Source organism: Puma concolor, chromosome E4 (assembly GCF_028749965.1).
Source record: "Puma concolor isolate L17-30 chromosome E4, mPumCon1.1.hap2, whole genome shotgun sequence".
Lineage (NCBI taxonomy): Eukaryota > Metazoa > Chordata > Mammalia > Carnivora > Felidae > Puma > Puma concolor.
This window is the reverse complement of record NC_141683.1, coordinates 13,923,501-13,938,703: the sequence shown is the minus strand read 5'-3', so window position 1 is coordinate 13,938,703 and position 15,203 is coordinate 13,923,501. Positions and strand designations below refer to the sequence as shown.

At 37.4% G+C, this 15,203-nt stretch overlaps 1 protein-coding gene across 1 annotated transcript in view; it reads left to right on the top strand.

Annotated features, from left to right (window-relative positions):
• Positions 1-4,907, top strand: part of RRP15 (ribosomal RNA processing 15 homolog) — a 39,555-nt gene extending 34,648 nt beyond the window's left edge. Inside the window, exon 5 of the mRNA XM_025927849.2 lies at positions 4,396-4,907. Coding sequence (XP_025783634.1) covers positions 4,396-4,539 — 144 coding nt within the window. The 3' untranslated portion in view covers positions 4,540-4,907. The remainder of the gene's footprint in view (positions 1-4,395) is intronic.
• The last annotated feature ends 10,296 nt before the right edge of the window (positions 4,908-15,203 follow it).

Below are 15,203 nucleotides of genomic sequence, written 5' to 3'. Positions count from 1 at the left end.
GTATGTATTTTGATTCCTGATCATCTCTAAGTATGTGACTTGTTTTCCTTCTGAAAGCTTATAGGATATTCTTTTAGTATCTATAATTCTGAAATTTTACAGATGACCTTGATGTGGCTTGGTTTTTCTTTTGTATTTTGGACCTTCAGGAAGGCTCTTTTCGTTCTGGAAATGTGTGTCCTTTACTTTTGGGAAATTTTTCTGGAAGTGTTTCATTGATTTTCCTCCCCTCCTTTTTGGCATTCTTTCTGTATAATTGTTATTTTGTATGTTGAACCCCCTGAACTCATCCTCCTGTTTTCCACTACTTTTTTTTCTTTTTACACTATTTTTCCTCAGCTTTTATTTTCTCACCCTTGTATTCATTTTTTATTTCTTCCATCACATTTTTAATTTCAAGGTCTTTGTTATTCTCTTAATGTTTCTTTTTAAATAGCAAACTACTTGGGGCGCCTGGGTGGCTCGATCGGTTGAGCGTCCGACTTCGGCTCAGGTCATGATGTCACGGTCTGTGAGTTCGAGCCCCGCGTCAGGCTCTGTGCTGACAGCTCAGAGCCTGGAGCCTGTTTCGGATTCTGTGTCTCCCTCTCTCTCTGCCCCTCCCCTGTTCATGCTCTGTCTCTCTCTGTCTCAGAAATAAATTTAAAAAAAAAATAAAAAAACCTTATAAATAGCAGACTACTTTTGTTTTGTGGGTGCGCTGTAATCTCCTAACTTTGAGGATATTAATGGTATTTTCCCCTAAATTTTCTTCTCTCTGAACAGTGTTGCTTTCCTACAAGTTGCTTTCGAAACATTTGTGTTTGTTATACTCTGTTTTCTTTCTGATAATCCTAAAATGTCTATTCATGATTAGAACAAATAATCCCAGAGGCGATTGACGTTCTGAACCATGTGGGTGTTACCCATGTGACATGAACTTTAGTATAACATTCTCTCGATTATTTATTAGCAACTGGCTAGATTTTCTCTAGAGCCTTCCTGATCTTCTGTCTGAAGGAAAGGGTCTGCCTCCCAGCATTTCAGGAGCCCATTGTGAGAAGTGGGCTGGGACTCATTATTGGGGGGCAGGGGATATAACTGAATCCCCTGTTTCTGGTATGTACATGTGCCTTCATCTGTGCCAACCTGTGACCTCTCCAGAGGTTGAACAGTCTTCCACCAAGCTTGTGTGAGACTGGGAGGAGATCCAGAGATCTGATTCTCAACATCACGTTTGCCCAGTTCTCTTTATTTTGATCCTTCCATTCCTACCCTCACTTCCAAAAGTATCCAGTCAATGCCAGTTCCTGGGGGTTTTGTTGGTTGGTTGGTTGGTTGGTTTTTGAAGATCCTACAGTGTAAACTGGGTTGGTTGCAGCTTGACAATTGCAGTCTTAGGAGTCAGCTTTCTTGGGCTTGCCAGGGTAGTCCGTCTTGCTTCACCTTCTAAAATTGTGTTGCTGTTGTCTATTTGGATCTTCTCCTTGTGGATTATATCTTTAAAACAACAAATCACTCTTCTGTTGTTTTGTTGAGTTTTGCAGTTGAGCAAGACTAGTTGTTTCTGTTCAAACTATCCCCTTATGTGCCCCCCTGCCTTTTTTCTTGCTGTGTATTTCTTTATCAAGTGTAGGCATAGAAAGTAAAGGGTTATCCTTTTGTTTTTAAGACAGAGTTTTCTTTCTTGAACTGCCATCATGACAGATACTATAGGAAAAAGTCTGTTTTTAAAATGTATTAACCCATACTTGTTTATACTGAGTTTTCTATTGTCTGGTTTTTTTTCTCTCTCCATATTTTTGCTTCACAGAATAAAAATACCACTGTAATATGAAGTCTTGAATGATGGCAATTTATAAAATATCCAGTGATGTGTCTAACATTGGATTTCCAAAACTTAAAATCTTTTCTCTCCAGCTATAAAGTGTACTTGGTTTTGTAGCAGTGAATGAAACTCACTAAGAAATATTTGTTCTTTATAGACTGGTGATTCTCAGACTTTAGCAAGTGTCAGGAGCACTGGATGGCTTATGAAAGAGACTGCAGGCTCCAACCTCTAGTTTCTGAGTCAGTAGACTTGGAGTGGGGTCTGAGGTTTTCAATTTCTAACAAGTGATACTGATGCTAATGCTGCTGGTCTGAGGACCACACTTGGAAAATTACTGATATAGATGATACTGAATGCTTAAAAAACAAAACAGTACCACCAGAATTCCCCAGTAAAACTTCATTGTTATTTTTCAAATTGGTCAATTGAGAGATGCTTTGAATTTATTGTTGTTGTTCCCCTCGCCTAAAATATGTCTTTCAAGACAAGCATGGTCTCAACATTTTAATTAAGGAGTCCTTTCCTTTGGTCCACTATTGTTCCTTTCTTTCTTTCTGAACTACGGGTGTAAGGCTTTGTCCCTTCCCACCCTTCCTGCCTCCCTCATTTCTTCAGGTGCTAAGAGCTTTAGTGGCGCTGCCTGGTAGAGGAGTAACTCAGTCCAGCAGAAGTTGGCTGTCAGGATGAGCTCTCATGTAGGAACAGTCTGGATTGAGCTCAGTCATGTGGGATCTGCCTTCTGGTTGGTAACATGTTGATAGCATGTTGGGTGCATTTGTCTGAACACGGAAGCTTACCGTTGAGATTGCATATTTATATGTAAACACGAACGTCAATGTCAGGGTAAGTCTTTACTAGTCAGTAACTTGCATGTGGCTATACCAGGAAGCATACACTTTTTAGAATTTACTTGAAAACTGAATGATTAATTTGGCAGGGAGGTGTTTTACTTGTGTCAAAGTGGATCCCTTCATGGGAACAACTCTTTCTCTTAATTAAGGTGAGGAGATTAGCAAACAAAACTTCAGTTGAAGCAAAGAAAATACAAATAGCCTTTTTTCCAGTTAAGTAACTTAATCTAACAGAAGCAAAAATAGTTTTAGGAAAGTAGGTTTGATATTATAGAAACGAGGGATGGGAAGGTGTTAGCATACTCCATGAGGAGAGTTCCAGATTTCCTTCTTACTTGATTGCTCCCCTATGGGTGTGGCAGGAGAGCCTTTAGAAATGTTTTACTGTTGGTTTTTAACCAGCACAGATATTTTTTGTTCTTTACGTTGGTTAAATTATAGTACAAGTATGCCTTTTGACATACTAAGTCAATTCTGAAATTTTTGCTCACGTTTATTTATATGCTCTCCAGTCTTCCCATTATATTTGGGTACAAGCTCTGCTTGATTCTTTGATCCCAGGAAGACACGAGTAATCCAGTAGGACATGTTTTCTGGTTTGTAATAGTGTCCTTTTCTTTCTTTTTTTTTTTTTTTCCCCTAAATGGAGTGACTGTTTCAGGGCTATGTTTTTTAAAATAAAAGGTAGCTTCAGAATTAGATAAGTAGTCTCTTGTAACCTAGAAAATGTCTTTAATATCTTTTCTCTTAAAAATTGCATAGCCCCAATAAAGATAACACTATTTTCTAACCAAATATCCTGGGTTCTTACATGTTTAGGGAGATTTTTCCAACATTGTGTATTTTTGTAAATGGTATAAATAGAAAGGCATAGACTGTTAGCTCCAGGAAGACAGGACTTTGTTTTGTTCATCAGTGTATTTCCAACATGAAGAACAGTGCTTGATACACAGTTTTCAGTAAATGTTTGTGGAATGAAGGAAAGAAATCCCAGAGCTTGAGTTCCGCATATATTGTATTACTTAATTAATACCACAAGGTGGTACTGTTGTACCATGAAATGAAAGGCTGTAATTCTTAGGCTGTCATACAGTTTTACGTAAATCCTGTAAATAAGCAAAATGAATTGACTACCTATTATGTTTATTGCCTGCTTCAGTTATTTATCATTTTAGCATGTGATTAGTCTTTTGATTACATGATTAGGTCAGGCAATGAGATCATAACTTAAATAAAGAACATTTGGTTCAAATTTTTATCAAGTGTTAAATGAGATAACATCTATAAAAATCTAGCACAGAACCAAGTTACTTTTCCTTTTATTTCTTTTTTTGGGGGTGGGGTTAAAAGCCTTTGTTAAATTTCTGTTTGTTTTAAAATAATTTGCCAACATTTTTCTAATAAATTGTCACTGAATGTTAAATAATATTTGTTGGTTTTGATTGCCAGATTTAAAAAAATTGGCAATAAACCTAGATTTTACTATATTCCCTCCCCCTGCAAAAAAATTATTTTGCTTTCATTGTTCCTTTATGGGGTTAAAATACTAACGTATAGCTCTCTTACATATTTGTGCATATATTGTAGTATATAAATTAAATCAGTCTATAATTTGTCTTGTTTTCATTCCTATTGTAAAAGTAAGTGTTGATAAGTTTGTTTTGTAGCTTGGGTTTTATTAATTCCTTATAATTAAATTGCCTTTTGATATTTTGGTTCTGTAATTGCCTTCAGACTGAAGGGAAATCAGAAGAGGGCCCTGGATGGACAATCCTACGAGATGATTTCATGATGGGAGCGTCCATGAAAGACTGGGACAAAGAAAGTGATGGCGTGGATAACAGCAGACCAGGGTCTGGAAGCGACTCCGACACATAGGCTGTAGAGGAAACGCATATACTGTCGTCGTATTTTTCCTAGAAAAATACCTCATGCTCTCTGAGTTGGACATTTATAAAGCTAAAATTTGTAAGAAATCCGGAAGACTTTTACTATTACCAACTTGGTGTTTTTCCTTTTCATGAAAACTTTGTGAAAATTAGGTTTTCAGACTATGTATAATTTTAAGCATTGTTCCTCACAACATTTGTGAAAAGAAGTGTTCCTTATTGATCAGCGAGATGGCACAATTTGCCAGGACATTATAAGTTTTACACACTGGTCTGGACATTGGTGTTTTCTTCCAGTTTCACTAGTTTCTAGAAATACAGTACTCTTCATAATTAAAAATGAACTCCTTGAAGTCAGTATGTTTCAGCTTTCCAACTTCTTAGACCTGTGTGTGTGTTTGCAGCGGGGGGTGGATTTGGGGTATTCGTTTGGGTGAGCTATTAAGAAAACCTATGTAGTGACATTTAAAGTGATACAGTATTTCTGATTCAGGGTGATGATTTCATTTTTAGATCTTCTGGTTAGTAAGATTTAAGGAGCACACCAAATCTTTACTTTTATATTATGATCCTTTATATGCTGAGTAATACATATATAATGGTTTAGATTTATCTTAAGTGTTAGGTTATTTTTGTGTGAGAGACTTACTGGGGCGGAAATTCTCATGTTTAACTTATGCGGTGAGGCCTAATTTCTTAGAAAGCATATTTGACATGTTTTAGCTCCCCCCCCCCCCCCCCCGCTTTCCCTGTTTTTGGGTTAGCTTAAATTCTCTTTTTTGGTCTGACTAAAACCAGTGAAATGGCAGTTAGACTGCTGGTAGTCTGCTTCAGAATCCTCTATGGGATTGGAGATTCGGGTCTTTATTGTTGCCTTAAAAGTGATTACATTGGGTGACTTAGTATCTAGCTGTTAAACAAAAAGAAAAGAGAAAGTAAGACTGTTGAATATCATTCCAAAATTTCTGTGAGACTGGGCCTAAGATGTAAAGCTTGTGGAGGAATTATTTAATGAATAATTTTTCCATAATAAATTTCTCCATTTTTCCATAATAAAATGATTCCCTTCTCATTTGCAGATACCTGCATCCTCACCTCAAAATTATGCTGGAGCAGAGATACTGATATTTTCAAAGCCATTTGAGTGTCACAGGTATTAGGTATCTAAGGTTAAATTAGTCCGTGGCCTGGTATTCGTCAGCATAAAGGAAGGTGTCCACCTAAGATCAAGTGATTAAACCAGCAAAGCTAAAAATACATTTTTGTAATTATCCCAACTTTTGAACTTTAATGTCTTATTAACTTATAGAACTACCATTTTGTCAGGATAATTTAAATAAATGTGGACAAGTACTCCTCCATAGTAATTAAGAGTGCTAAATATCACGATATAACTTAACACAGATAGGTATTTTATTATAACCTAATGCATACATAATTTTGGAAAAGAAAATTCTCTGCAGCAGTTAAAAGCTTTTTTTCTCCCTAAAATTAAAGGCTATACTTCTTTTTTGCTACTAGTCTTATTCTGGAGCATATGAAAACTGTGCAAAACTTCTTCTAAATAGGACGTTTGGGTGATAGAAATGGGCAAATCACTTTTCATTTACGAAAACACTTTTGAAACATACACTTAGGGTTTTTGGTTTAATTTTAAAACTTTGTCAAGATTTTTTAACTGAAAGTAAGAAAGAATATATGCAAATTTTCTTCTTTTGGAAATTATTTTATCCCAAAATAAAAATGAGTTGCCAGTGTAAGAAAAAATTTTATCACTTCTCTCAGAAGGCTGTGAAGCATATTCACAGTACATGAAATGATTTCTGTCATAAAGATGGGATGTTTGATATACATATTAGTAATGGTGCCTCTTGGCTATACAATGTGTAGCCAGAATATCATCGTATATGAATGTAAATCCAAGTACCAGCCTATTGTTTTAGAAATTAAGTATGTATCTGGAGATGAATATTTTAAATATTCTAGCTCTGTCATCTTTACCCTAAGTACTTGACTTACAACATTTAAGTTCTCACATCAGCCAGATAAGTCTGCATTTTTCCCATCTTCCTATATTGTCTTTGAGTTAAGGAGGGAAAAGAAAAAGAACTGTACTTGCGTACCCCCCCCCCAATTTATCCAAATATAACATTTGGATTGTATTTTTGTTAACTATTTAGAATACAATAATAATAAAAAGGTTTTTTTTTGTTTAGAAAGACTATATGAAAAATAGTAACCAGATAACTCGTAACTAGGTATTATCCCCTTATCCGGATATTTAGATGGCTGCGGTGAATGCTCTTAATCTTTAGCGTAGTTTAGTATTGGTCAGTAATTGTTTTTAGGCATTGAAATCTCCAAGTCAAAATTAATACGTGTTTCAGACTGAAAAAACTTAGTAGTTTAGCACTGTAGTTTGGAGTTGGAGTACTGGATTTATTTTCAACTTCCCTAGAATTCTACATAGAACAAGTATGGTTCTCATTGAAAAGCATACCTCGGAACCCTTTAGATGGGCTAGTTCAAAGGCTCACCTTCAGTACTCAGAGCCGAAAATGACTCACTAGGAGGTTCTGGAAGGTTTATTTGAGGGTAAGTCCAAGTTCTTTAAAATATTTTGTGTGTTTTACAAGGGAGTGAAAAGGGAATGTTTATATTCTGGAAAACCTCTTAGGACTCTTTTAATCACTGTGTTTTGCGTTTATGAATATACTTAATATTCAGTGGCCACCAACGAATCCTGTCCCCTGTGCCGGTCTTCAGGCCATGAGAGTACAGTACTTCATTACAAAGCCATCTGATTACAGTTGACGGATGCCTGAAGATGTCCTAGTTAAACATAAGTAGAAGAGACGTCCTGAGGTTGAAGTGTGAACAGAAACATAGACAGACTGAAGATACAAATTGTGTTGCTCAGGAGTTAAAGGAATTGTAAAGCCTAGGCCATGCCTGAAAAGGAATCTCCAAAGAGCATAAGTATTTCTATAGAAGAGAGAGGAGGAGGTCAAATAAATAAGGTGATACTTTCACAACCTTTGGATAATTTTTTTGCTCACTATTTATCTTAATATATGTGCTAAATAAAGAGTCTGAAGTGAAATGGGATGTAGGTTTTATTTTTTCAGTCTTTTTAATGACTTCAGAGTACTACTATTGTGTTTAGTATGTAGATCTGTTTGTGCAACATGAATTTCACTTTTAAAAACAAACATTTGAAAAATTAGTAGATACATTTTTGGACCTTTGTAATTTTTTTAAGTTTATTTATTTATTTTGAGAGAGGAGAGAGAGAATCCCAAGCAGGCTCTGCACTGTCGTTCGCAACCCCACATGGGCCTCAAACCCACGAACTGTGAGATCATGACCTGAGCCAAAGTGTTTGGACACCCAACCTTTGTAATTTCTTAAGGAGAAGCATGTGTGTCTGTCTTTCTGTGTCTGTCTTAGCCTAGGTTCCTATACTAGGATATGAAAGACTGGCTAAAACAAAGAACATTTATTTCCCATTGTTCCGTAGGGTGGGATGATTGAGGTACCAGCAGATTTGATGTCTGGTGAGAACCCTCTTTTTGGTTTGTAGACAGCTGACCTTTTGCAGTGTCTTCCTTGGGGAAGAGAAAGATCATCTTTTCTCAGTCTTTTGTGGAAGGGCACTAACCCTGTGGCTCCACTCTCGTGACCTAATTACCTTTCAGAGGGCTCCACGTCCAAATACCTATAACATTGGCGATTGGGGCTTTAATATATGAATTTGAGAAGACACATCTTCAATCCATAGCAGTGTGTAAAATAGCAAACTGTACATTTTTAACTTAGATGTAGAATAATTTTACCATTGTTTCTTAAATTTAATACAATTAGTTAAATGAAGGAAGCTGAATTCATTCTGCTCTTTTTTAAAATTCACCTCTTAGAATTAATGTGACATATTTGTCTCCATTCGATATGTTAGTGATAGGTAGAGAGACTGTTAAGGCCTGGAGATAGGAGTATGAGGACTGTTTGAGGTGAACTGGCAGTAAGAACAAATTCTGGAAACAGGAGGAAGGACTACTCCACGCCTACAAAAAACTCTCTCTTTCTCTCCCCAAGAAAACAGGAGTCTGAATTTTGGCCAGCTGGATACATGAATCTCAGTGACTGTTGCTGCAAAGGTAGGCCCGGTGAACTTTTTCACTGGGTGAACTTCTCCTGAGACCTAATTAGATGTATTAATCAAGAGGGCCTGTGAACAGGTTTGGAAGTAGAATGGTCTTCGAAGTTCATGTGAAGACATTTAGAACAGTGATAAAATACTAAGTTGCAACAAATCTAATCACAATTTTATAGGTGGAAGATAACTTCTAATGCTTCTCAAATAATTTTCGATTTTCTAAAGAGTGCTCTTTAGCTTAGAGAACCACAGTAATATTTTTCATCTGGACTACTAAGCATAATTTCAGGGAGTTATAATGTAGGGCTTTTTATCTACATGTGTGATAAACCTTTTGTGCTCACAAGAGGTGTCCTGAGAGAGTCACAAAACATGTTTTGTCAAGAATCACCAGTCTAGCACTGCTCACCTCTTCCCACTTTTTTTTGCCCCTCCCTCCAATAGCAGGGGTTCATATTGAGCTTTCTGCTAAAATGCTCTTTGTAAGTAGCATTCACAACCAAGGATGTAAGCAGGCATGTGTGTTAAAGAAGTGAAAATAATTCCTTATAATTTCAGTGTTCAAGTCAGTACTGTCCAATAGGAACGTGTGTGGTGCTAGAAATATGTTAAATCTCCATTATCCAATACAGTAGCTCAAGTGGCTACTGAGTATTTCAAATGTAGCTAGTGATCCAAAGGAACAGAGTTTTAAATTTTACTTAATTTTAATTACTTTAAATTTTGACAGCTACATGTGGCTAGTCATGGTCTAACTAAAGAGAATAATGTTACAGAGCATATATTTAGTCTGATAATATATCAGTAAACTTTGAAATCATGTCTGTGTTCTGACAAACTTTTATGGATACAATTTAAATACATACAAATATCAGTGTCATTTTATCGATTGAATTCTTGTCGATTTCTCTTTTTCACTATTTGTATTTTGAAGAAGATATATTAAGTTGCTTTACAATTAACACTATTTCTCAGGTAACTATTGCCCTCAAATGTGAGGCCACTATTAATAACAAATAGCATTGGGGCGCCTGGGTGGCGCAGTCGGTTAAGCGTCCAACTTCAGCTCAGGTCATGATCTCGCGGTCCGTGAGTTCGAGCCCCGCGTCGGGCTCTGGGCTGATGGCTCAGAGCCTGGAGCCTGTTTCCGATTCTGTGTCTCCCTCTCTCTCTGGCCCTCCCCCGTTCATGCCCTGTCTCTCTCTGTCCCAAAAATAAATAAACGTTGAAAAAAAAATTAAAAAAAAAAATAAATAACAAATAGCATTTCACTTTTTTTTTTTAATTTTTTTTTTTTCAATGTTTATTCATTTTTGGGACACAGAGAGACAGAGCATGAATGGGGGAGGGGCAGAGAGAGAGGGAGACACAGAATCGGAAACAGGCTCCAGGCTCTGAGCCATCAGCCCAGAGCCCGATGCGGGGCTCGAACTCACGGACCGCGAGATCGCGACCTGGCTGAAGTCGGACGCCTAACCGACTGCGCCACCCAGGCGCCCCAGCATTTCACTTTTTTTAAGTGTAATTGTCTGCAGCTTTCAGAATGAATACACCAATAAATCATATTGATTCTCTAAGAGAACAGGTTCCCGACACAGGAGAAAGGACATCTGGAGACCTGCCAGATCCGCAGATCCCAGATCACATCTAAGCTAGGAAGTTCCCTGAAGACGTGCCTTCGGTTGCAGGGCTCTAGACTTGTCCAGTTCCAGTCTATTTCAGCACACACTCGACATCCTGCCAGAGCAAATGCAGATTGCAGATTTGGGCAAAAAAACAGAAAACAAAGAGCGCAATGAGCATTATTAGCACGGCCAGTTTAAAATGATGAGGTGTTAACCACATTTGTATAAATAACAGTTTCTCTAACCCCTGAATCATTATCCTGCATTTTCAATGCAATCGGTTCATAAACATCAAAGCGAGAACACCAGATTTGTATGGGGTCAGGACCAACTGGGGCTCTGAATGGAGAGACAGCTGAGAGCTGTGTCCTTACACGTGGGTGGCCTTGCAGCTGTCCATTCACCCTCAGGCTACTAGACAGTTGCCTTTTTGCGCTCGCAGAACCAGACTTCAATCTGAGGTAAAAATGTGTCCCCTCCCATGGAGTGGACATACACAGTGGCTTGACATCAGCCCTCAAAACACCAGCAAGGCAGCCAGACACAGCAGTCCCCTGAAATACTGTGTAGTCCCAAGCATAACGGCAGGGTTGTTTCTATATAATATTTGTCTTTGGACAAGAACACTGGGCTCTCTTAAATGTATTATTAATATAAAAGCTGATAGTTCACAAGATTCCAGGTCATATTATCTTTCTCTACAAGCACTAGTAATAACTAGATCATGTGACACACAAGGGCCATGTTTTGGTTCTCCCAAGTACACTTACTGATAGGTGAAATTACATGTCACTAGCATATAAATCAGGCATTGGGATACACTTGCTCATATAATGAGGATTGGGATAATGTATTCACAATGCCTATCTAGCACAGTGCCTGCTGTGGAGTAGGGAGGGTCTCTCCTATGCATTTCGAGGGCCAGGTGCTGTGCATGTAGACTTGTCATTCGTTTCTGATCTATGTAATGGTAAATGTTTCTCTTCTAGATAGAGTCTCCTCTCCCCCCTCCCAACAAAAGTTTATAGTCTGCAGATAGTAGATACATATTGAGACCCAGTGATCCTTCTTCTAGAAACCCTACTCGGGAAAAAATCCTGATTATAAAAATGCTGTGTGAACAGTATTACAGCATTGTTGGGTTTTTTTTTAATAATTTTTTTAGGGTTTATTTATTTACTTTGACAGTGAGAGCGAGCGAGTGGGGGAGGAGCAGAGAGGGCCGGGGGAGAGAGAATCCCAAGCACACTCCCCACTGTTAGCACAAAGCCTCATATGCCCCATGTAGAGTCAAATTCACAAACTCAAGATCATGACCTGAGCCGAAACCAAGAGTGGGATGCTTAACTGACTGAGCCACCCACGTGCCCCCTGTAGCATTGTTTTAAATGGCAAGAAATTTTGGACAACCTATAGGTTCAGTGATAAGAGATCATTTACATCAATTTCGGTCCTTCCACATTTCTGCTCCCAGTTAGAATGATGGCTCTGAAGACCGGTGGAAACACATGTGTCAGTGGTACAGTCACTGAAAGGTAAAATGAAAAACATGGATAGGATCAGTTTTTTTAAATGCCAAAAATTCAGTAGATGAATATAAGAATACATTCTTTTGTAAAGATAATTTTGACAGTGTGAAAGACAAGTCTCACACTGAGTAAAAAGATTGTGACATTTAATGAGATATTAAAATAAAACCTATCTTTTTGCCTACTTACACTGTTCCAGAACTGAAACATTAAAATGCCGTCTTACCTAGGACCCTTGAAGGGTTGATAGGGAGAAGTGCAGAGACGACTGTAGCAAGAGTCCTGCTGGCTAGAATCCTGCTTTTTCTTTTAAAATTTTTTTTTTTTTTTTCCCAACGTTTATATTTATTTTTGGGACAGAGAGAGACAGAGCATGAACGGGGGAGGGGCAGAGAGAGAGGGAGACACAGAATCGGAAACAGGCTCCAGGCTCTGAGCCATCAGCCCAGAGCCTGACGCGGGGCTCGAACTCACGGAGCGCGAGATCGTGACCTGGCTGAAGTCGGACGCTTAACCGACTGCGCCACCCAGGCGCCCCCTGCTTTTTCTTTTAAATGTTAGTAGTTACCTGGCTTTGACCATCGAACATAAAAAATGTGAATCTTGTCTCTTCATGTGTCACTTTGTGTTTCTTGATTGATAAGAATTTATTTTGAAATAAGAATATTTCCTTGATTTATTAAAAATGTTGCTTCACACTCAACCATCTTATTTTGATAGTCCCATCCTTCATTCAAGTTTAGATTGGAACAGAACAAGTAATTACAACAACAAACATTTATACAGTAATTATTATGTGCCAGATGTGAGTACAGTGTCTTATAATGCCTTTAGATGCTGTTATTGTCCCCCAAAAAACAGTTGAGGGAACAGGCGAGGTCACAGCCAATACAGTCAAGTCCAAGCTTGAATCAACAGAGCTGCTATCCACAACAGTAATTCCTTACATTTTAGATGATGTTAGTGTCTCATAGACAGTGAGATTCTAGAAATCCAACTTTGCTCCGAAAAACTAAATGCACATGTTCTATTTTGCAGTCTCATTTACTTAGGACACCAACCTATGGCCTGAAACGGATAAATATCAAAAAGGCGAAAACCTTCCTGGAAGTGGCATTTTAGAGTTTAAGTAACACCTATCCTCTCAAGCTTCATTTTGGTAGCTGCTGTCAGCTTACAATGTACTATTGAAGGATTTATTTTAGGTCTTGAGTATGTCTGGTAATTGAAACGTTTTAATTATCTGGATCCTGCAAAATGCAACTGCCATCACTAGTGGGTTAGCATCGAGTAGTTCTGTCTATTAGAACATGACGGCTGCTCCTTTCATTCCCAAGATACAATATATGGCCCAGATGCTTCTGTTCATTCCTTAATGACATTCGATGATTCATAAAAATGTAAGTGCTGACATTTCTGCTATTACGAATTTAGATATTTAAATTATGTTTTAGGAATGAAGACTAGGCTTTAGCTTAGAATGATACCGACTGGGAGATAACTAGAATTAAGGAAGTTCCATTGTTACTGACCTGGGATCTTTTCTAAAAGTGTATATTTTCAAAATGTCAAATTGTAGCTTTCATTTTTTTGTGCAGTAGTTTTCGTTAGGTAGTGTTTCTCCTCTGGAAATGAAACAACAAATCAGTGGGAAATATTCTTGAGGAGAAACCGTTGATTGTTTTTATTAAAAGGTGTTACAGCAAAATGACAACTGTATGATTGTTTAATAAGCTGTGATGAAAATACTCAGAAAATTGAGCATGTTGGTTTTCTCCGAATAGTAAATTGTGAGAAATATCACTGCTCTCCTCTAGGTGGCATGATTTAAGCTATCATTGAATTAACTGATTGATAGAATTTTTTTTCCCCCTACAACCAGATGAGTGGCTAGTTTCTGAACAATGGATACAACTGTGGCATTGATTAGATTTAATTTTTACAACTCATCAAATAACTAGGTTGACTTTGTAATTGTCTGTTGTTTAATAACCTTAATTAACCTTAACAGATGATGATTTCTGAAAAAAGCAAAACCCAAAACCAAATCTGTACTGACCAGGCAACCAAAATCCTGTTTGTGTATTATGAAGTCTGTTTTTGGGTCATAACACACACCCATTTTCTAAATGTATTTCTTTCGTTTACGGTAAATAGCCTGCCATTGACAGAAACTGTAAGGATACTGCCTTTGTACTTAAAGGAGCATGTAGGTATAACTGAAATAATCTAAGGAGGAAGAAATTGTAGGAATTTCCATCGCAAAAATTTTCAAGTTAACAGGAAACAACACTTTTAATTAAGTGAAATTCTGGTTTTGTGAAGCTGTTAGTGTTTATTAAAACATGGGAGATCAACATGTAAAAAAGTATTAGGTGACCCATAAGCACCAGATAGCAAACAGAAACATTCTGTTCTTTTTTCCATACACTAAAATGAGAGGACAGAATTCATTTTTACTTTTCGAATTCGTTTATCGATTGTTATTTTTCCAAAATTTAAAAACCAATTTTTGGACAGGATACATGAAATGCTCATTAATCCCAATTATTAATATCTTCTTCCTTTCCATTGGGAGACTGGCTTTCATGGAGCTCAAAAGAATCTTGACCAAGCACCTCTTAGGGGCTTCAGTTTGGGGCGGTGCATGCGTATATAAATGTTAACGCTGTACAAGGAAGCATTTTCAAATTTAAGCTCTGATAGTGATTATTGGAATCTGAAGCATCGATAAAAACCAAGAGGCTTGGAAATGTGCAAAATATATCACTACTTCACCCAAGAACGGGTGAATGTCTGATATTACAGATTCAGATTTTAAAGTGGCTTCGTTTCAAAATAGGGTAACTATCTGGGACAATCCTCGTTTACCCTTTTTATTTTAATGTATTTATGAACAGCATCCTCTTTACTCTTGAAAGTGCTCAGGCTTGTGTGATGAATTGTATGGTCACCCCAGTTGTAGGAGCTTTCTTTTCTGAGACTTACACATCAGGGAAAGTTTGTAGTCTTGAGTCTCCGGTTTTACAGATTATTGCCACTCATATAATGTTGCTTTCTAAAGTATTTATTGAGTATACTTATATTCTGTTTTTTAAAATAATTATTCACTAGTTTTCCCTTCTAACATAAAAAGCTACACCCAGGTTTTCTTTTTATGTGCAATTACTATGCTCTGTTGACTTTTGTATCGTTTTCATTTTTTAGTTGCAGGATAATCGGGGCAACGGGAAGACAAGGTTGTTTGAGACAGGTTGGTAACTTCACTAATGAAAATGCACACGTTCAGAATTTCACACAGTGATACCCACTGAGATGATGACAAATTCATTTAGAAGATGAC